We start from the raw sequence: 24144 nt of genomic DNA, 5'->3' as shown, positions 1-24144 counted from the left end.
TGGCTTGTGTGACTGAGTAACTGAATTTTTTATTGCTTTTAATTTTAACAATGTAAATCTCTATTAAAATCTCCAGAACATAGAGTATTAACAGCACTAAATTGGAAAATGTATTAAGAGATACCACTAGCTTTTGTATGTAGTTAGGTTTTGTGGTCTGATTTGATGAGAAAATTAAAGGAATAGGAAATCCTCTTATAGGACAACCCTGTTCTATCATGTCTAATTTAGTGAATTAACTTTAATAAGTGTCAAATTATATCCTTGGAATATGAGCACAGATGGTAAAAATTGATGCAACCCTTCAGATGTCCCTATCAGCAGTTTTATGAGGACCTTGCAGTATATTTGTATGTCCTATATACCAGCAGGCCCCCAGGAGGTTATGGAACACAGAATGACACTCTGTGGCCTTCTCTTGACAAAGCACACATCAAATCACATTCAGACCAACAATGAGGATAATCTTAAAAGGGGAAATGTAAATCATGGAAAGGTTAGTTTGCCATCTTGAAAATGGGTATGGTAGAGAGAAAGGATTTTTTGTCTTCTTGAGAAGTTACAGAGAGAAACACATTATAGATGTGATTGCTTGTACCATGTGTCTATTCTGGAAGTAAGACTGCCTGGTTTGAATTTCAGCACTGCCACTTACTAGATATATGAAGTTGGGGGAGTTCTTTAACCTCACTAAATCTGTTTCCTCACCTGTGGAATGAGACTCAGCATCCTAAACAAGATAACATATAATGCAACTAACCACCATACACAGTAATTTTTCAGTGAATGATAACCTTACCATTGTTGTGGATTTGTGACTTAGAGTCAGTCTCATAACTGTAGGGTCAGGCTAACTTTACGAATTGGAAACTTCCTGATCACCTACCTGGAGAAAACAGGAGTAAGGCCTCCCTGGGTTCTGCTCAATTCAGTATGTAACAGATTATTTGAGTCATAGGTTTTTGTGTAATCTTAGAGAAAGCTTGTACAAGCTTTTTTTCTTATTCTAGCTATAATTGGCACATAGGAGATTAAAAATAATCTCGTTTTGTGCTCTTCCTTTAAAATAAATTAAGTCAAATAGAGCCTAAAGAAAATAGTAATGTACAAAATGATGATTCTTTTGCTGTTGCTGCCACATGTCTACTTAGGTCTCAATTCCTTTCATTTCACTTGAGTCTGAGCCCACTTGTTTTCATCACTATCTGTAAATGTCAGATTTTTCTTACTGAATCCTATATATGTCTGTTTTTCAGATTGTGAAACTAGCTATTTATGGCATGCTGCCAAAAAACCTTCACAGAAGAACTCTGATGCAGAGGTTGCATCTCTTCCCAGATGAGGTAAGTCAGTGGTTGTTAGTTATGATGCTTCAACAAGGAACCATGGCCAGAGTACCTGTGAAATTGAGAGTACTCGTTGTTGATTTCATCAGCTACAAAAAATGTGTGAATTGCATTTACATTTCATGTGACTATTAGCAAAATTTGCATGAATCGTGAATTAATAGCTTAGGTTTGGTTGCTAATTTATCTTCCTTGATTTAATTTTAGAATACTTGTTCCTATTCAAAATGTATTCAGTTAAAAATGTACTTGAAAAAAAACATTTTTATTTATCACCGTTAAACTATTTTAAGTACTTGAGCTTTTCTCTTTAGTATACTGTAATGAAACACTAGAAGTTCTATAATAAAATAGTTGAGTCCAAGCTCTGGAATCAGGTATCTGGATTAGAATTTATGATCACCATTTACTGATGTCATTATCTGTTTTCTCATCAGTATAATGGAAATAATGGTACCTACTTGCTAAGGTTGTGGTAAGAGTTAAATGAGATAACATTTGTGGAATGCTTAGAACAGGGCCTGACACAGTAAGTGCTATTTGCTGTCACTACCATGGTTGTGATTGTTGTCCTTAGAGTTCCTACTAGAGGAATAATGTGGAAATGAATTCCAGACTATCAAGTTGTATCAGTGATTTAAATCACTGTGTGCTCCATTTACTTAGCTTAAGCAATGCATGAGTAAATTATTCATGCTTTTATCAAAATGGTTAATGTATTACTTTTGCTTTGCATGAATGAGTAGAATTTTCCAGTATTCACTTTACCTCTGAAGTAACAAGTATGGGAGTAGTGTCATCATCTAAGGATAAATGACCTTCATGAAAGCACAGTTTTAAAATTCCTAATTCTTTTTTTTAATTTATTTTTTTCTTATTTGAGAGAAAGAGCACATGCGAGCCAGGGAGAGGAACAGAGAGGGAGGGGGAGGGGAGAGAGAGAGAGAGAGAGAGAGGGAGAATGAGAATCTCAAGCACTCAAGCAGGTTCCACATTCCTCATGGAGCCTGACTGAGGACTCAATCCCATGACCCTGGGATCATGACCTCAGCTGAAATCAAGAGTCAGCTGCTAACTGACTGAGCCAACCAGGCCCCCCTAAAACTCCGATTTCTGATTGTACTCTCCCATTTTTTCAGAAACCATAATTTCTAAAAAAACAAAAAATGATAATGTAGATATAAAATCTTAGTTATTAGGCAGTCAAGTTTGAATGTGGATGTTTTAAGTATTCATGGTAGTTCAACTACAACAAATTACTTAAATAATTTCAGACTATAAAATTAATGAGTCCGCTTCTCCCCCCAAAAAATTGTCAAATATTCAGAAGCTTGCTACACAGTTTGTTGTCCAGGCCATAGGGAAGTAGGCACTCAGATTGCTAGGAGTACAAAATGGTGCAACCCATAAGGAATCAGAGAATTAGGTAACGTTACACAGAATACATACATAAGGAAAGTCAGGCTTGATCCAGCATTCTATTTTCTCTGAAGATACACAAAATTATTGTTTCCACATTATTTATAATAGTACAATAATAGAAATCAGTATTTATTCAGAGGAAATTGGATAAACTATGTTATATCCATTCAGTCGGGTACTATGCAGTTATAAAAAAAGAATGCCAAATATTCTTATGATTTGATAACTAATGCTTTCTAGGCTATATTGGTAAGTGAAAAAATATAGATAGCATACTACCTTTTGTATGCATATACATATACATATGTTTACACACACATACATACTATAACTGCTGCTTACTGTATAAAGAAACACAGGAAGAATAAATGAGAAAATAAAGATGGCTACTTACTGAAGTATGGGCACAAAAAGACAAAAGGAATAGGGAAGAGAATAAGGTTTTTGGAGTATGCCTTAAAGATTATTTATTTTTTTATTTTGTTATCATGTTAAGATTTTATTCAAAAATAAAATGACAGCAGTAGTAGAAGTAAGCACAACTAGTGCCCAGATCTTGTTTTCTAAGTGCTATTTCTGATTAAAAAGAACCTGGTTCACCTTGGAGAAATGGTTGATTCTAGGTCTGGAGCAGAGAAAGGCCAAAGTTATTATGGAGTACACACATGCACACGCAATTATTATTATCTTCATTGTTTATACTGGAAAAATAATAAGTCACAGAAAGTAAGGCAGTGCTCAAAACGGATGGGGAAATATCAAGAGAACATAGGAGGCATTTTGAATTGGTGCCCACTGACCAAGTATGGGACTGTGTGATGTGAGCCTCAAAATGAATGGTTAAAATAATGGATTACGTTGAATAGAAAACAAAAATCTAGGGGCACATGGGTGGCTCAGTCGGTTGGGTGTCCGACTTCAGCTCGGGTCATGATCTCACGGTTCGTGGGTTCGAGCCCCACGTTGGGCTCTGTGCTGACAGCTCAGAGCCTGGAGCCTGCTTCCGATTCTGTGTCTCCCTCTCTCTCTGCACTTCCCCCACTCATGTTCTACCTCTCTCTCCTTCAAAAATAAATAGGCGTTAAAAAAAAAAGAAAAAAAGAAAGAAAACAAAAATCTATGAGCCCATGGTGATAGTCCAAAAATCATTTTTAATTGTTATAATTTCCCTTTTCCTTTCTGGAGAAGAAAAGGCTTTTCTTTAGAGAAGAATGTCACCTAAAAAATGTAGAAATAATGCCAAATTAGAAAAGCTACCATTATCAGCATATTCTGTAGTCACTGGGTAAAAGATTATTGTACAACAAGATATTCACACAATGTCAAAACATCAGGCCATAGAGTACTTACTGTTTGAAAGGAGAAAGATACTTTTTTATGTTAAAGATACCTGGTGGACACCAACCATAACCAAGAGATCAAACATTAACATTAATATGGAACAGACCAACATCATGTACTTCCTGCTTTGGATGAAGCACTGAAGACCCAACACAAACTATTTAGCGTTCTGCCGAAAATGTTTAACCTAAGTCTAATCATGAGGAAACAATCCTACAAATCCAAATAAAAGGACATTCTACAACATAATTGGCCTGAACTCTTCAAAAGTATTAATTTCATGAAAGAAAAAGCAGGGATAGTCTTTGTATTCAAAGAGACTGGGCTGAAGAATTTATTATGTGTGTTCAACAACATAGTAACAGCATAAATAACTAAGCGTAGCATGTGACCCTTGACTGGATTTTACACTGAAAAAAAGATATATAAAACAATATTTGATCAGTTTGGGAGGTTTGGATACACACTTGTATTATCAGGTAGAAAATATTTCATCAATGTTAATTTTCCTACACATGAGTTTGTAATGTGATACAGGAGACAATCCTTAAATTTAGGAAATAGATAATGAAATATTTAGGGGTGAAATATTTGCAGATTGCTCTCAAATGGTTCAGCCAAAAAGAAAAGTTGTGTATGTGTGTTTGTATATAGTGAAAAGGAGGAAAGCAAACATGTCCTATTTTGACAATTGGTGAATTTAGGTGAAGGTTAGAGAAGTGTTCACTGTATTCTCACAACTTTTCTATAGATGTGAAATTTCTTTAAAAACTGAAAAAAGTAATAAGGCAAATATTATCACCTTGCCCCCTGTTTAATCCACTCATTCGTTTCCTTATTCCTCATTTAGGTTAATCTTTCAGTCTGTGTAGAGAACTCTTAAATCTTTTTTTTTTTTTTAATTTTTTTTTTTTAACGTTTATTTATTTTTGAGACAGAGAGAGACAGAGCATGAACGGGGGAGGAGCAGAGAGAGAGGGAGACACAGAATCGGAAGCAGGCTCCAGGCTCTGGGCCATCAGCCCAGAGCCCGACGCGGGGCTCAAACTCACGGACTGTGAGATCGTGACCTGAGCTGAAGTCGGACGCTTAACCGACTGAGCCACCCAGGCGCCCCGAGAACTCTTAAATCTTGAACACATCAGTCATCATAGCTGGGTTACCTTCTGTGTGTACGGATTAAAGGAGGGACTTTCCTCTCTTCCAGATTTCATGTGTAATGCCTAATCAACAACTTTCACTCCTCGTTTTGCACTGTTTCAATGCATTCTTTCAGTAAATTGTTCAAATAATGGGGAAAGTTTGTAAGTTCGTTTTAGTCAAAATTCTCTTCAATTCAGCAAACATTTACTAACCCACTATGTTCCACACCCTCTGCTGTGTAAGCACTTGGCAACTTTTGAAATTGTCTTTGCAAATAATATAGGGATTTTTTTTAATGGAGTGTGAAATACTCATAAATTTTTATAAATATCAAACTGGCAAGTAGACTTTTTCAGGAAGTGAAAAATTAGAGCAATGTAATATGTCCAGGCATCCTCTGCTTACCAGTGCCATGTAATTAAACTTACGAATTTGAATACACTGGGGAAGGGATGTTAAATATTTTTACAATGCTTCTCAATGAAGAAACACATTGTCAGTAGTATTTGTTGTATTTTGTATACATTGATAGTGACTTACCCTATACAAACCATAACTTTAAAAAGCCAACTTAAGTTTTTTTTAATATTATAAAAATTATGCCATACCAGGTTTTAGAACAAGTTTATAATGCCATAGAGCTCTGTGATTCTTTGAAGCTGTTTCAAAATTGTATTTTGATTCTTAAGACATTGAATAGAAAACAGTACTATTCTGATGCCGTGTCCTTGCCCACATTTGATTCCCAATTATGATACGCTCTTTGCAGAGAATTATACTTTATAGTAATCTTTTTTTAAGAAATGTTTTTGGGGAGCCTGGGTGGCTCAGTCGGTTGAGCAGCCGACTTCAGCCCAGGTCATGATCGCAGTCCGTGAGTTCGAGCCCCGCATCAGGCTCTGTGCTGACAGCTCAGAGCCTGGAGCCTGTTTCAGATTCTGTGTCTCCCTCTCTCTGACCTTCCCCCATTCATGCTCTGTCTCTCTCTGTCTCAAAAATAAATAAACGTTAAAAAAAAAATTAAAAAGAAATGTTTAGGAACATGCTATTATGGAAAAAGGGAAATATATTTACTATCCCTGAAGAAGTACTCATAGGACAATTTTCATATTGATATCCAAGCATTATTTAAGTAGAGTCTCCAAAATTAACCTAGCCATCCACACTCACAAGACAATTCCCTTTCCCTATTTCTGTATCATGAGCACAATATAAATGTAAGTTCTTTTGGTTACTCATGCTCTTTATTTTATCATTTCCTTTATTTTGTTCAATTTCTGTTTTTCTTTCAAAATACAACTTCGAAGCCATGGTTGGGTGTGTGTGAAGGGCTGAAGTATCAGAAGTGGCCTTGGAGTGAGGACATGGGTTTGAGGAATGACCTTTTGAGATTGTAAGCCTTTGGAGGCCATCATCTTTTTATTTTCTTTTTAAAATTTTTTTTAATGTTTTACTTATTTTTGAGAGAAAGAGAGAGACAGAGTGTGAGTGGGGGAGGGGCAGAGAGGGAAACACAGAATCCAAAGCAGGCTCCAGGCTCTGAGCTGTCAGCACAGAGCCCAACACAGGGCTCGAACTCACGAACCACAAGATTATGACCTGAGCTGAAAGTTGGGACACTTAACTGACTGAGCCACCCAGGCGCCCATCTTTTTATTTTCTTTTATATTCTGAGCACCTAGCACAATTTCTGGTTCATAGAAGGAGTTCAGTAAATGTTTTTTGGCTAAATGACTCAAAGATCCAGCAGACTTTCACTTTCCAAAGTTTTTTTCTGTCAACAACATGGAGTGTGAACTGAAAGGTTGTGGCACTGGAAGCCACAGACCCAGTGCATTCACTCATCAGGTGAAAAATCGTGCGAATCAGCCAAGGCAGTGCCTTTTTTCAGTTGAAAGGAGGGAAATAAATGAAATGGTTTAAAAGAAATAGATAGGACTTAGTGACTTGATAGTCCTTAAAACTGAAGACGTCTAATTTGTCATGAGAAATAGGTTTGTCAAGATTAAAATATAAGGTACATTATTATAATGAGATTACTTTTATCATTAATGTACTTCTCGCGGATTTGCATGGTGTTTTAAAGATGATACTGTTTTCTTCATTGTAAATATGTTTTTGTTTGTTTTTTAATACTTCCTAAGTATTACTAATTTGTTAGTAAGGGATCTATTTTAAGAAACGTAAACCTAAATTGTGTTTAACCTAGGATATACCAGAAGATATTCGTGAGAATTTAGTCGAGGAGCTTCCTCAGCCACGGAAAGTGCCCCGACGCCTCGATGAGTACACAAGGGAAGAGATCGAGGCTTTCCCAAGAGTGTGGTCTCCGTAAGTCTTCTCTCTTTCCTGTCTTTGTTTCTGTTTCTCTATTTTTTTAAGCTGACTTTAGTATCCCCTGTTTCCTTAACCAAATGACAAGATCCTTGAGGGTGGGAAGAGTAAACTTTTATTTTTTACTCCCTCGGATACTCTTTGCATCTTCTACAGCAAATAAACTCTACATGTAGATGTTAGAACCAAAAGTCTCGAAGTCTTTAAACCTTGCTCAGTACTTGCAGGGGTGTTCATAGGTGACTATAATTGCTAGATACTTTGTTTGGGATGGCATTACTTGGATCGACTGTAGTCTCTTGGAATGATAAATGAATTGTCATTTCTTAAAACAAAGTGATTCTTCATTTTCCAGATTGCTTCACTAACCTGAGAATATCATCTAATGCAAAGTTGTTAATTCTGGATAATTAATAGCCTTGATCCAAATAGAAAAACAAAATAAAACACTTTTTGGTATCCTCTACACAATTTCCTCTCTCTATGGTCCGGAAAGCTGCTGAGTTTTGACATACTATTTCCCATCTGATTGTTTCCAGTTTCCTTATCTGGCCTTCCAGGCTGTCCGTGACCTGGCATCCTCTGTGTCTCTGAAGCTTACGTTCTTCCCACCTCACTAGTCTAATAATAGCAGCTTGTTTAAGATTGTCACCCTTTTCATGCAATTTAATTCTTTCTTGCTTTTGTTCTATTACTTTGCCTGAAACAACATGCCCCTCGCCTCATCCTCTGCAATAACTCTAACTCATTCTTTCGACCTTAGTTCAAATATCATCACCAATAAGAAGTCTTGCCTAAACATCAAGACCAGACTATATGCTCAGCCATCTTCTGCCATATTACCTGCTGGGTAACTCTGTCATTACCACACTTAGCTCTTCAAGAGCAAGGGCTGTGTCTTGTTCGTCATTGCCTCCCCAGTGCGTAGAATAGTACTTCATATAATGAAGTCTTGGGGACATTTACAGAATTTATACAGTAGGTCTAAAAGAGAACCACACATCCTTATTGCTTGACCTACACAAGACAGCTCATCTTCCCACAGATACTACCCTCTGTGCTCTGAAAATTCATATCCCTTTATTGGCTCTTTACTCAGATAGGTTTGTGAAATACAGGTGAAATCACATACTTGTGAAAATATAAGCCTTCCCAGGATTGTCAGTATGCACAGCAATCTAATCTTGGACTCTGTTGTTATTACATGTATATAATCTTCAGAGTCTTTCCACACAGAAGTCTTTAGGATATTCTGTTTGAATCTTTTTAACTTTACTGACTTGTATCAAGGTACTCCTTTACTAAATCTGCAGATAAACAAAATAATGTAATTATTAGTGACATTTGTTATAGTAACTATTTATTGGACACTTTACCAATTGCCCAACACTGTGCTAGGTATTTTACGTGCATTGCATTTAATTCTCTCCACAGGCCTATAACATAGATATATTATTCCTATTTTTAAGTGTAAGGCAAGGGTCATCAGGTTTGTATATAGCCTGCATTTGAACCCAACTGTGTCTGATTCCAAAACCTATTTTCTTTCCATAGAAGCAAACTGCTTCATTAATTTAATTTCTCAACAAATATATTGTAGCTACCTCTTCTGTATAAGATACTGTCATAGGCACTAAGACACATGGAGAAACAGCATTAAAACAATTATTTAATTCAGGTGCACAAACTTCTACCGAATTCATGCTATGTGCCAGACCTTTTGATACATGTCTAGGATATACAGATGGTGAAGCATTTAAATGTAACCTCCTCCAGAAATCCTTCCTACACTCCTTAAACTGGATTAGCACCCCCTTAATAGGGTCTCATTGTACACTTCCTTTTCATTTACTGCATTTATTCTAATGTAACAAAATATCAGGGTGATTTTTTTTGTTGACTGTCTTTCTCTAACTAGACTCTGTGAGGGAACTGCGTGTTGTCTTCCTTAGCTGAGCATAGTAGCATCTGGCACATTAAGTAGGCACTCAGCAATTACTTAGTGAATACATGAAGAAATCAAATACCCTTGTATCAGCTTTTATAAATGAAGTTAGGAAAGAATCTCTAGAAGATATAAAGTGAAGGTAATAAAATGCTCCAATTTAATACTAATTCTTCATACTACAATCGATGAAATCAACTATCTTTGAAAACACCTTGTTTTATTTCTTTTGTTTCTCTTCATTGTATCCTCTGAATTAATCAATTTTCAGTTGATATCAAATGAATGATTAACAAACGATGTAAAAAATTGAAAAAATTGATTTTATTGGTATCTGATACTATTACCAGCTAGTTATCAGGATACATTCTCATGATAAGTATTTCTTTCTAAAATAAAGAAGTGCATTTCTCATCACTCCTTAGATTCTGGTTTTCATTGCTTGACAATGACAATGTCATGGACCAGAAACTATACATTATGTGACGTGATTTGATTCTAACAACTAGGTTAAGTGATTGTCTCTCTTCTTTTGACCTTTTTAAATACCTATTAAATAGTTTGCTTTCTTGTCAAAACTCAAGTCTGTTTTAAATTCTTTTTATTTAAATTCATTTTTTTAACCTAGGTTATGTAGTGGTTTATTTAGATAAATCAGTAGTTTGTGAAAATAAGGGTTGTACAATTTGTTTTACATGCTTTGATATTTACAGTTTTCCCCTTTGACATCTGAGAGATGAGACTTCTATACTTGGAAATTTTTTATACTTTCAGAATTAATTTAACTTGCTTCTTAGAGACTTACATGGTCATTTATTCAAGACACTCAATGGGCCTTTTCCTACTTAAACTACATGGAACTTAAATTTATCTTCAAAACTGAACCCTCATATATGGAATATTTTTCTAGGAAGATGTAAACATTTTTTTAATTCTTTTTTTTTTTAATGTTATTTATTTCATAAAAGAGAGAGAGAGAGCACAAGCAGGGGGGAGGAAGAGAGAGAATCCCAAGCAGACTCCACGATGTTAGCACAGAGCCTGACGCGGGCCTCAATCCCACAAACCATGAGATCGTGACTTGAGTTGAAATCAAGTTGGATGCTTAACTGACTGAGCCATCCAGGTGCACCTAAAATTATTTTAAAGAGATGTGCAATTTGCTACAAATTGAAATTAATTTCTAACTTATGGAAAACACTTATTAGCTTAAATTTACACCCTGGAATTTTGTCTTTACTAAGAATTCACATAATATGGGCTTTGCATAATACAGACAACATTTACAAATAAAATACTCTTGCAAGTAAATTCAGGCATTCAATTAAAAACTTTCACTTTGGGGCATTTAAAAAGTATTAAATGTTCATTTAATAGGAACTGTGAATACAATACAAACTTAAGGAAGTAAATAATCTCACTGTAGTTAACATTTTGGTGTGTTACCTTCCACTGTTTCTTTGTGCTTATGTGTGTTTGTCTTTGGATTTTTTAATCCCCATTTTTTTCATAAATAAGAAAATGTGTGGCATAGAAAGAAAAATAATTTGCCTGAGATCACACGAGTGTAAGTGGTGGCTTAGGGATTTAAACCTAAGGTGACTGGCTTCTGGGTCCTGGTCCTAACCACTCTGCTGGAGTGCCTCTTGTTGCCTCTTGTAGCATCTTATATAAGGGTGCTTAAGTTGTATGTAGTTCTCCAGTATTATGCTCTGGAAAGTTATATCCAGAAAAAGTATTTTGGTAGGTTACCATGCCGTATTAAGTTCTGTAAGTCTAAGAATGTCTTATCAGAGAGCACCTGGTGGCTTAGTCGGTTAAGCATCCGACTTTGGCTTAGGTCATGATCTCCAGGTTCATGAGTTCGAGCCCCATGTTGGGCTCTATGCTAACAGCTCAGAGCCCGGAACCTACTTTGGATTCTGTGTCTCCCTCTCTCTCTGCCCCACTTCTGCTCACGCTCTGTCTCTATCTCAAAAATAAGTAAACATTAAAAAAAATTTTTTTTTAAAAAGAGTGTCATATCAGATTTTCTTATAGAAACACCACCATAAATGAATTTATATTCCTAACCCAGAGGGGTATGGTACTTTTTTTAAAAATAGAAATACCAAAGATGCTACGTAATCAAGTATGTGACCAAACATAGATTCTGCAGTTGGAGTTGATCTCAACAGTTTATAGGATTGACCCCACATCAGTCTCCGTGCTCAACACGGAGCCTGCTTGGGATCCTCTCTCCCTCTGCCTTTGCCTCTCTCCCCTGCTCATGTACGCGCTTGCTCTCGCTCTCTCTCTCTCTCTCTCTGTCTCTCAAATAAAGTAAAATAAAAAAATAATATGGGTATACAGTTACAGTTTAAGAATATATCATCGGGGCGCCTGAGTGGCTCAGTCGGTTAAGCATTCGACTTTGGCTCAGGTCATGATCTCAAGGTTCGTGAGTTCGAGCCCCATGTCGGGCTCTGTGCTGACAGCTCAGAGCCTGAAGCCTGTTTCAGATTCTGTGTCTCCCTCTCTCTCTGACCCTCCCCCGTTCAGGCTCTGTCTCTCTCTGTCTCAAAAATAAATAAACATTAAAAAAAAATTTTTTTTAAAGACTGTATCATGATATAGGTGTACTAGTCATTTAACATAAATCATTCAACACTTTATTCTTCTGCACAAGAGCTGACATCAAGTTCAGTTAGTTTTTATTACTGTGGAATGCATATAACCAGGAAAAAACAGGCATTTTTGGATTATCCAAAATGCTTCTTGTCAGAGAAATAGATGATCTTTTAGTTTGGAGCTGTCTAATAGAACTTTCCACGATGATGAAAAACTCTATATCTGAGCTATCTAATAATATAGTGGCTCCTGAGTACTTACACTGTAGCTAGTGTGACTGAGGAACTGAATTTTTAGTTTTATGTAATTTAATTAAGTTAAATTTCAGTAGCCTCATGTAGCTAGTGACCACCTTAATGAACGTTGCCATTTTAGTTTGCCATTTCACAAAGTTCTAGTATTAAATATTATATGTTAGAATTAAAATTAAAATATGTAACATACTATGCAGTGCAATCCATTGAAAATGGGATTTCTCATTACTGGTGGGTTTGCTTTCATGAGAATTTTTTTTTCTCCTTTTGGAGAAGGAGCCTGCTTAAAATATGCTCTCGTTCCACCCAAAATAGCTAAGCCAACAATATAGTCTTCCTTTGGAATGTAGTAATTGGAACTTATTCAAGATAGATCTGATGGTGAATCTGCAGAGACCTCACTGAAACAGATGTACTTAGATTGCACCTAAATAAATAGAGACAAAAATAGCTTGCTTTGGTTGTTGTTTCCTGAGCAATAAAACTTAAAATATGCATATAGTGTAGAAATGTACATTTTAAACTTGGAACTGTTACTAGCTTTTGGTTAAATGAAAGTTTATTAGCTTTTCTATTAGAGGCAAAAGCTTTTGAACAACACATAATAACAATAGTCAAAACTAAGCTTTGAACCCAGTAGGTGATGGGCAAAATTTGTTTTAATCTTAATTAAAAGCTCTGTTGTTGAGATTTCATTTAAATTATTTTAAATCATGAACGTTATGTTCTCTCAGGCCTAATTTCAGTTTATGTCAGATTTTCTTAGGCTAGTGGTGTGGTCATTTTTAAAACAGTTTTAGACAAGGAGGAACGAAACTGATCTTTATGAGAAAATGGAATATTTTTAATAACTAGAAGTCATTTTCTTATATGAGAAGTATTGCCTTTACACTCCACTTCTTAAGTTAGTGGATATACTTGGTATATTAGTCACTTCTGTATCTCATGGATACGTAAATTATGTTAGAATATGTTATGAAGTTATATTTTATTTCTTGATGGTACAGAATAGATGTATGATTGCCATGTACTAGTGGTGATTGTAGGGTATGCTCTTAAATTCATTTGTCAAAGAAGAAGCAGGAGCATTGTTCTTTCTTCACAGTTCTGTGGCCTGGGATTATAGCTTTCAAATGGTCAACTTATTTTAATAGCATCAATAGTTATTTCCATAATCATCATAGTTTTGCCAACACATTACAAAACCACAGTAATCATGGAAATTGTCATACTATCACTGTAATGGAAACTTTTCATTATGTATGATAAAAATAAAACTTGGATCACTTTAAACGTTTTTTATTTTCATTTTTACAAAATCCTGTAGGAGAGCTTTTCTTAGGAAAATCAAGGTATGTGGAAAATTTCAACTTGAATTGTTTTGCATCACCCACAGAGTGAGTGATGAAACAATACCAAAAAAGAAATAGATATTTTATCCTAACTCATTAAATCTGTAATGCTCTATTTTAAGCAAAACCCTCACCTTTGTATACAAATGAAGTGTGAAAAATTCAGCTTCAATAAATCTTGAAAGGAGATGTTTATAATGAAAACCCATGTCCTTGGTGGTTCGTGTACTTTAGAGTGTGCTGTTAGAAGTGTGCCTGCAAAGGAGAGGATGGTCAGAATAAAAGTGGGGAAGTAGGAGGACACTCGTGATTAGCCCTAATTGTCTTTGCTGAAAGCAGGATTCAGTTTAGACTGTTTTCTGGGTGACACCTCCTGCTCTGTAGAAGGAAAACAGGTGTGGGCACATTGGCACTGGGAAGGGGCCACGGTGAGCATCCTGGCTAGTCTGTAGCTCTAGAGGAGAGCAGTGATTTCAGCTTAGTACATGCCCTCTGATATGAAACCTATAAATCCTAATAATCTACAGATTTTCAGTCTTAGTTAAATGAATACCCAGAAAAAAATTTTTTTACCTATGTCTTTTTTATAAAATGTGCTTCACATCAGAGGCTTAATATAAAGACGTTAAAGAAGGAATTTTACCTTTTCAAAACCCATAAGGAATTGGGATCTAGACATCTTCAAGATTTTCCACAATTTTATGCTCGTCTAGTCATAATGGCATTTTCCTACAAGATTTAACTTAATTTGCTGCTCTTCACAGGCAGAAGTTATTAGCTGGACTTCAGGAGCAGGGTTACATTCCAATTTTCCCGTTATTTCAACCAGCTCAGCATTGGCATTAACTGTAGACCTCAGTATTTCCAGGGCTGAGTTTGCTCAAATTAGACATTCTAAACTTTGCTGTTCTTTTGGATATGAACAGATTAGGACTGGTTGTTAAAATTAAAAATAATCTCTACTTGAACAACCAAATCAAATCATTCCTAGCCAATAGAGCTTACGACTTAAAAGTGGTAATTAAATGTAACAGCAATTCCTATTTATTTTAATTGAAAAAAACAGTAAATTGATTTAAAAAAAAATTTTAAACAATCCTATGAGTTTACTTTAGTTTTTTTTTTTTTTTTTTTTTTTTTTTTTTTTTTTTTAAGCAGTATTGAAATTTTTCTTATCAGGATTTGGTACATGGTACAAGTGCCTAGAAAAGTGAGTGTAGAGGCACCATTATTCTGCCTCACCATCTCCTGTACAGCTAACATCTTTAGTTGAGAGGACTGTATTTCAAGGAATATGTGATGTCACCAGATTTCTTGTAATGTCTCATTCTAAATAATTTCATCAATACAATGGTAGTGACATAAAACTCAAACTGACCTTTATTGTTCTTAAGATGACTCCATTGTCCAAATTTTATTCTCATCTTTTAAATATTTTTTGTTGGAGTAAACATTATACTGACAAATATTATTTATGAGTGAAAAGACATAAGACCTAAGGGGGAATAAAATGTTTTTTGAGATTTATTACACTTACGCTATACCCAATTTCATGGATTTACAACTGAAATTCAAATGCTTTTTTCTTCTGGAAAATAAATCATCTTAATGGGATAAATAATACTAAGTGTCTCTAACTGAACTATCATGTAAACTGTGTGTTTTATAGCTTTATGTTTCATTATCCACAGACCAAATGGATTTTTCCCAGCATTTTACAGTGAAAACTAAAATCTCCCTGAAGATTTTTTTCTAAAGTCAAAAGATAAATTCTTTTATAGAAATGTCCTCATTTTCAAGTTAATTTAAATGTGTTGGTCTCTATCATTTTTTTGTCCTGATTTTAATCTGAATTTCTAAGATGTATTTGTTTCATTTTAATGAGTGGCAGTATTTTGCCTGTTTCATTTAATGAGTGGCTGGCAACATTTTGCATAAGGATGTCAGTGACCAAGGATTTGCTATAGAAAATTGATAATTTTGTGAGATGTGGTGTGATTTTAACTTTAAGGTTTGTGAGCAGTCACAGGCACCACAGAATACTTTCTATATAGCTCATACAGACCTTTTTGTAAGTTCTGTTTCTTTATTCAAAAAAGCGATGTTTTTTTTAAAGCAATAGTGTTTGAAGGCAGTTTGTTGCTAGTGACAAGTATTAAGCGCAAAATGAATTATTGCTATAGAACATTTAGTAGCTGTGTAATTTAGCACAGTTTAGAAAATGAATTAAAGAAAGTTTTATGTTGGCTAATTCTTTGAAGATTCATTAATCTCCCAAATTATCCTAAGCATGTATGTGAAAGCTTAGAACTTTGAGCTTTCACCTCAGAGGTCAAAGTGTACGTGTGTGTGCGTGTGTGTGTGTGTGTGTGTGTGTCCATGGTGCATCTCCTTCTATTAGAAAATGCACTGTCTAGGAGCGCCTGGGTGGCTCAGTCTGTTAAGCGTCTAACTTCATCTCAGGTCATGATCTCGCGATTTGTTGAGTTTGAGCCCGCATCGGGCTCTGTGCTGACAGCTCAGAGCCTGGAACCTGCTTCAGATTCTGTGTCTCCCTCTCTCTCTCTCTGCCTCTCCCCCCTCACACTTTGTATCTCACTCTCAAAAATAAACATTTTTAAAGATTATAATAAAAAAAAAAATGTACTAAAGACAGAACTTTGTCTTGCTTACTGCTGTGTTCCCAGTGTCCATGCCTGGACCTGACCCTCAGTAATCTTTGTTGAATGAACAAATGATCAGAATCTTATTTCCCTGAAAGAGAAATTGACTTTTACTTTATGAAGTATGGTAAATTCATATTTTGGCCTTTGCTTTAAAGTTTGCTTAATGGCTATAGCTAAAATAGAAAATTTTGAGGGGTGCCTAGGTGGCTCAGTCGGTTGAGCATCTGACTTCGGCTCAGGTCATGATCTCACGGTTCATGGGTTCAAGCCCGGCATCAGGCTCAGTGCTGAGAGCTCGGGGCCTAGAGCCTGCTTCAGATTCTGTGTCTCCCTCTCTTTCTGCTCCTCCCCTGCTCACACTCTGTCTCTCTCTCAAAAATAAATAAAGATTAAAAAAACAATTTTTAAATAGAAATTTTTCTTAAGAGTCTGCTTTAGTGTAATTCTGATATACTTAATTTTGGATACTTTGTATTACATATATAAAGAAAAGATTGGTAATTTTGTTAAAATGTAACATTTCTGCCAAGGAGTAAATTTCTATGGAAAAAAAAAAACTAATAGAGATTAGCTTTCTGTAACAGCATTTGTAATGTCTCTTCAAAGATTTCCTGAGATTATTGTAAAATGCTGTTATTTACAAAAATATTAACCTTATATAATATTACTTTTTATTTTAAAACTTCATAATATTTTTGCACTGAAACAGTCACCAAGAACTAAGGCAAACAGATGCAGAATATAAATTTACTCATCATCCTTCTTACCAAGGATTAAGCCATTTCATTTAAGTTCAAAACATTTAAGCATCCATACTATCAAAAGCAACATACTAGATGCCAGGTGTCTTGCTTTTAAAAATTATTTAATCTAGTAAGGACATTAGGTAGATATACACATAAAGTAGGGTAAGTATGTAAACAACATAATCCAAGATTTTAATTCTGATGAATATAGTCATATTAATGTTGTCATATATGGATTAGCAACACTTAAAGAACCAAGTATGACATTTAACTCAAATTACTAACACTACATGAGCTACAATTTAATCTTTCTTTGATGTTAGATCCCATAGGAATTTCAGTATCCAGCCTCAGTACATGTTATTATAACTTAAATTATTTATTCTTGTATCAGAAAAGCATAAAACTTCCTGTTAATAAAGTCCTCTCATGGTAAAAAGCCAAGAAGGATACTGTATAGCAGATGGAATCACCTCTAGCTGAGGAAGAAGTGTGTTACCTTCTCTTAGACACAGCATAGTTTCAGAAATTTACTAAAGGTGCTTCATTTGCTTCTTCAGCATCTTCAAATAGTAATCTCCTCTGTGTTATGAATAGCTCTTTCTGAGGTGAAGCCTTGCTAAGTCATCATGTGGTCCATGGACCAGCATTGCATCACGTGGGAGCTTGTTGGAAATGCAGAGTCTGAGCCCCTCTACAGATTAACTGAATCTGAATCTGCATCTTCACAAGAGCCCAAGTGATGTGTTTGCCCAGTGAAGGTTGAGAAGCACTCAGGTAAATAGTCCTCCCCTCCACTTTCTTATCTTGGATTTCTTTTAGTGGAAGGGAATAAGCAATGTAAGTGCATAGTATGTGTGCCTGCTTTTGTACGTGTGTGTGTGTGTGTGTGTGTGTGTGTAGAAATAAAACTGTATTTAGTGTAAAAACCTCACTTTTCCTCACGAGGGTATCTCCTGAACACCATGTAATATCATTAAGTGCTTCAGTATGAGTTGATGTTTCTGGCTACGCCAACATCTGAAATATCTGGTCCCTTGGCCATGATAACTGTTTTCCCCTCCTGGAAGCAAATTAACCATCCATAAAAGATCCTGATGACTTTCATTAAAAAAGGAAAGGAGTTTGTAAAAGTGGCATTTTCAAGGTAGTCACTGCACTGTAATAACAAATATGTTACAGGTATCCCCTATATGCTGGGCACTGTGCTAATTGCTGGAAGCATGAGGTCAGTTATATTGGGAGCCTGCCTTCAAAGGAACCAACAGCCTAAAAGGAGTCATATAGAATGAAATGGTGCAAGCAGGCCCTGGGAGTCAGAAGGTCTGCCCTAGGTCCCTACCATCCACTTCGTAGCTCTGTGTTGTTGGGCTAGTTGCCCGGCCTCCCTGAGCCTCAGTATTGTCAACTATAAGATGGGATTGATAAAAGTGTCTTTCCCACAATGTAGTTGTGAGAGTTAAATGAGATAACGCATGTGAAGTCGTTAGTATACTTGATAGCATCTAATAAGCATTCAGTACATCTTACATAAACAACAAAACTTACTTATATAAGTAAGGGCAATTATAATTTGAAAAACACTGTGCTAGAAGTATGCATGCTATTCTCTGGCAATCTCAGAGAAAGGACCCCTAAGTTAGAAAGGAAGTTTATAGAGGGCTTCCCAGGTGATGTGATTTTTGAGGAGGATTTTGACGGATTAGTCAAGCCTTCCAGGCAGAGAAAAGCTCAAGTACCCAAGTCCAGAGGTGTGAAAGTGTTTATCTGGGCAATAGCAAGTAATGTAATGGGACCAGAATGTAAAGGGATGGGGTATACAAAGAATAACTCAGAAATGTTAGCTGAGGCCATGTCATGCAGGGTTATATATTGAATTCCAAGGTGTTTGAATTTTGACAAAGCAGTGGAGGACTACTGAAGATGTTTTAAGCAGGGCTACTTGATAATGCAGAAGTGGGATGGAAAAGAAGGAGCCTGTTGTAGAGACTCTGACATGTCTTCTCTTTCTCCTAAACTCCAAATCCCAATTGTTGGCTGCCTGTCGTGTCCAGATCTCATCATAATCGAAACCAGGATCCTTCCCTTCCAATTTGTTCTTCTGCCTGTATTCCCTGTCCTGAAAAAGTCAACAGTGTTGCCATTGACGGAGGTCCTCAAGCTGAAAATCAGGAATCCTCCCTGAATCATCCTTTTCTAGTAGGGCCTTCCTCCTCCACCTCCCTAGCCCCTTCCCCGCTCCCTTTCCACCCTCTCCCCAGCAACATGGTACTGCCTCTTAAATCCTGAACCTGCCCTTTCTTCTCACTCATTACGACTACAGCCCTCTTTATCCTCCTCACTTCTACCAAAAAATCTGGAAACAATTCTGGGCTTTATTAGCCCCCTGTAGCCTTCAGGTCACTACCTACATTCCGTACATCACAGATTACACCCTTCGCACACATTTCCCGTTTTACTTATAATGCCCACTAAAAGATGCTTTTCTCATCTCATTGTTATTTAATAAGTTAACCTTTGGTGTGGAAACAACTAGACTGTGACTAAGCACATTTAGTTTTATTGAGTTGCAGAGACTTCTTGTTAGGACATTAGATTAAACAATTTCTTTCTAAATTATTATTATTATTGTTATTATTTTAGAGAGAGAGAGAGAGCACAAGGCGGGGAGAGGGGCAGAGAGAAAGAAAGATTCGTAAGCAGACTCCACGCTCAGGGCGGAGCCTGATACAAGGCTCCATTCCACCGGCCTGGGATCGTGACCTGAGCCTAGATCAAGAGTCCGAGGTGCAACCGACTGAACCGCCCAGGGACTGACCCCTCAAGATTTCTTTCTAATGGCATCACCACCACCCTTTAGTAATTATATGAACCAGCTCGACAGGAGAATAAGTTGTTTCTTTAAATGTGCTGCTGTCTCTTGACTGGGAACCGCTCTGATTGTAGTGAGTCATATGCCAGAGATTACATGGGTGCACTTTGGAGCCACATTCAGCTATCAGACCACACTGTCTTTCCCGAGGCTTTGGATGCAGTTTTTACATTTGGAAAGAGATTTCAAAAACAGTGACAAAATTCCACAGTTTCTCTTCTTGTTGTTACAGAACAGCTGATATGGTGAAGCATATTTGGCTGGTTTCCCAGATCAGAGCCTGTGTTCCTCAGAGCTAAATAATAACTCTGAATTGTAATACAGTTTGTTTACTCAGCCAGTAGACTGTTGGTCTTCATAGCTGAGCTATCTGGTATCTTGTGAGTATTCTGTTTAAGAAAACATGCTGTAAATGTAGAAAGGGACTAGATAAGTTATGTAGGGGCAAACAGAGTTCATGTACTCATTAAAGGAACTCAAACTGTCGAATATTTTTACAGCTGTTTCAAAAATATCTAGTTTACTGATTACGAATTTCCTTCTGAAAATTCCATATGAGCTCAACATCTACAAATACACCTATGTAAAAGATAAAAGGACACTTCAAAATTTTTTGCATTTTGTAATTTCCTGTTCTTCATTTTGTCCACTATTTATGATTTAACATTTACCTTAAAAAATATTTTTTTGTTTTAATTTACTGCTGGAAGTAACTTTCAAGTATGATTGATCCTATAAATGTATAAATGACGAAAAGACCAGTTTTACCAGTTTTAGTTAAAATATCAAAGGTCTGGTGTTTATACATTTATTTGGTATATGTATCATAATGAAAAATAAATTGAGGGACACCTGGGTGGCTCAGTCAGTTGCACCTCTGACTTCAGCTCAAGTCATGATCTCACAGTTTATGAGTTCAAGCCCCACATCGGGGTCGCTGCTGTCAGCTCAGAGCCCACTTCAGATCCTCTGTCCCCCTCTCTCTCTCTGCCTCTCCCCCGCTCACAGGTGCTCTCTCTCAAAAATGAATAAACGTTTTTAAAAAAAGACAACGTAGGGGCACCTGGGTGGCTCAGTTGGTTAAGCGTCCCACTTCGGCTCAGGTCGTGATCTCACAGTTCGTGAGTTCGAGCCTCACATCAGGCTCTGTGCTGACAGTTTAGAGCCTGGAGTCTACTTCGGATTCTGTGTCTCCCTCTCTCTCCGCTCCTTCCCTGCTCATGCTCTGTCTCTCTGTCTCTTTAAAAAGACAATATCGGATGAGCACTGGGTGTTGTATGGAAACCAATTTGACAATAAATTATATGTAATATAAAAATAAACAAATAAATAAACAATGTCTATTTGAAAATAAATTTAGCATGATAAAATAATATAAATAGGGAAATTACTCATTCAAAAATTGCCTTGATTAGGTAAATCCATATGCTTATATGATTTTAAAGATCATAGCAATCCTTTCTCTGAAAAGGGCTTTAAGAAAGTATATTTAAAATTGGAACAGATGTTAAATTCAAGTTTTTAAGTTACTAAATACATTCATGCATAGGCATAAGGTGGCCTATATTTATATTCTCAAAAGAGCTTGGGGATTGTCATTTTGTGATGATTTGGCTTTAGTGTTTTTCACCAAAAATCTAATATTTGTAGGTAATTTCTCAATGAATATTACTTTCATTTTAAGTTGAAAAATAGTCTTCCTTCGTCAGGCAGGAGAAAATGATACAATGATTCCTGACGAAATAAATGTTGATTCTTGTCTTTCAGACCTGAAGATTATCGACTATAGGAAAATGAAAATTGCAGAAAATATCCATGCAGTGATTAAAACTTCTTCCTGATGAGTCTCTCCTAACCTACAGGAAGAGTGAAACTTCCACTGCATTTTGACAAGAGACTTGTCATGGGTGCTGAAAGCTTGTGGAGAAAGGTCAGGGGGTGATATCCCTTCAATAGGAAATTGCAATAAAGTACATTATTTTAAGGAATTATTATGTAGTCCGATTTGAATGTTGTAAGTGATGATAAAGAATAAAATTGCTTACTTGTTTAACTCTTCAGTTTTTTACTTAATGGAAAAAACAAACCTAGATAGCGCTGCGGTTAACATTGCCAACAAGTACCTGTCCGTGTAAATTCCCTCAGGTTCCAGATCGCTGTTCTGGCCACTGGGGAAACAAACCCCACCTTAACCTTCCTCTCAGTGATTATTTTATCTAACCTCCCACCCATCTACATTCATCCTTCCAGGTCAGAAGGGTAAGGTTTGCCCTGAGGTATTTACAAAGTGCAGTCACCTCGGGGCGCCTGGGTGGCTCAGTCGGTTAAGCGTCCGACTTCAGCTCAGGTCACGATCTCACAGTCCGTGAGTTCGAGCCCCGCGTCGGGCTCTGGGCCAATGGCTCAGAGCCTGGAGCCTTCTTCCGATTCTGTGTCTCCCTCTCTCTCTGCCCCTCCCCCGTTCATGCTCTGTCTCAAAAATAAATAAACGTTAAAAAAAAAAAAAAAGTGCAGTCACCTCTTTCCCATATAGCCTCTTGGTCTCCATGACACCAAAATAAACTGATGCCTGTCTACGTGGTGGAAATCTCACTGACTTGCCTGTGATGCCGTTTGCAGACCCCTGCACTGTGTCTCCATGCTTCCTCCTGCTGGCTCCTATGCACTTTTGTGCTGGGTACTTAGATTGGACTGCTGAGATAAAGATCCCTAGCAAAATCTCTTCTTTAGAAATTAAGATGCTGAGCCATTGTATCTGGGCATTTGTGTGGTAGTTCTTTGTTTTTGTTTTCCTCCTCTTGCCCTAGCCAATCAAGGAGTGAGTTTCAGGCACCTTTCCCAGTCATTCCGCAAACATGTATTGGCAGGCACAGTGCTGGGTGTTGGGAAAACAGAAATCACACGTGTCTTGCCCCAGCACCTCCTCGCCCCACCAAAGAGCATGCAGTCTACTGCAGAGTGGAAAGATGCTGTGGATAAACTTACGAATATGTGCACTTGGGTGTCAGAGGCACAGGTATTAACTATGCATGAGCTGCGATGTAAGTATGTGTAGGGGAAAACAGTAACTAAAATTAAATAGGAAGTATTGCTAGTGAGCATCTGCCAGTGTGCCAAACACAGCAACACAGCGGCTTTATATAAATTAATTCATTTAGTTCATCCGTCAACCCTATAATATATATAATGTAATCCTCCCCATTTAAAAATAGACCTGCCAAAGTAGCAATAAGTGAAGTAACTTGGCCAAGATCACGGAACTGCTGAGTGGTAATCAAGATCTGAATCCAGGCAGTCTGGTTCGGAAGCCCAGGAACTTAGCCACTGCTAACTGAGAAAAAGTGAGTGTTTGTGTATCACAAATTCTGTAAGAAAGCAAGCATAACCTGGTACAGGTCAACAGCTGCCATTTGCAAGGAAGTGGCAGCTATATTTTAAGCTTTTGGACCAAAAAGAAGCTCCCTCCTTACTTTTGATGTGGTAACGTAGGCGTGAGTCAGTATGAAATAAGCCTCCGGCTCCTGAGGCAGCAGCTTTAATAGGAAATTTCTGCTGTACCCCGAACACCTAAAACAATGCCTGGTACCTATTTCGTGGTTGAGAGGGCTCACTGAAGAAAGCCCTTGTTTCTAACAAAACTGCAAATTTGAAGAGGTGAGGTCTTAGCAACATGCTCTACAATAACATTGAGCCCAGTCAGCATCATATTAAGTACCCAGTGAGAATATGGACACCATGGGAGAGAGCCAAAGCATGAGACTCTTAAAAACTGAGAACAAACTGAGGGCTGATGGGGGGTGGGAGGGAGGGGGGGGTGGGTGATGGGTATTGAGGAGGGCAGCTTTTGGGATGAGCACTGGGTGTTGTATGGAAACCAAGTTGACAATAAATTTCATATATTTAAAAAAATAATAAAAAAAATAAATGCTAACCATCAAAAAAAAAAAAAAAAAAAAAGAATATGGACACCAATCCCTGCAAACCTCACCCTCACTTGCTGTGGGAGAGCCCCTTCGGTGGGGGAGGGGCTGTTCTCCCCTAGCTGGTGGACTGGGTTGCTCCTCCTTGCCGTTGGACACTGACTCCATTTTGCATACAGAGAACCAGAGCAGA

General features: G+C 37.0%; 1 protein-coding gene across 1 annotated transcript in view; it reads left to right on the top strand.

The window, feature by feature from the left end:
* MRPL13 (mitochondrial ribosomal protein L13) overlaps nt 1-22084 on the top strand; it is a 48702-nt gene extending 26618 nt beyond the window's left edge. The window contains exons 5-7 of the mRNA XM_060611228.1: nt 1257-1343; nt 7462-7583; nt 21799-22084. Of these exons, the coding sequence (XP_060467211.1) occupies nt 1257-1343; nt 7462-7583; nt 21799-21820 (231 nt within the window). The 3' untranslated portion in view covers nt 21821-22084. The remainder of the gene's footprint in view (nt 1-1256; nt 1344-7461; nt 7584-21798) is intronic.
* Nucleotides 22085-24144: the final 2060 nt, after the last annotated feature.

Source organism: Panthera onca, chromosome F2, assembly GCF_046562875.1.
Source record: "Panthera onca isolate mPanOnc1 chromosome F2, mPanOnc1 haplotype 2, whole genome shotgun sequence".
In the NCBI taxonomy this organism is placed as follows: domain Eukaryota; kingdom Metazoa; phylum Chordata; class Mammalia; order Carnivora; family Felidae; genus Panthera; species Panthera onca.
Note: the sequence above shows the minus strand (reverse complement) of the source record. Positions and strands in the feature narration are given on the sequence as shown.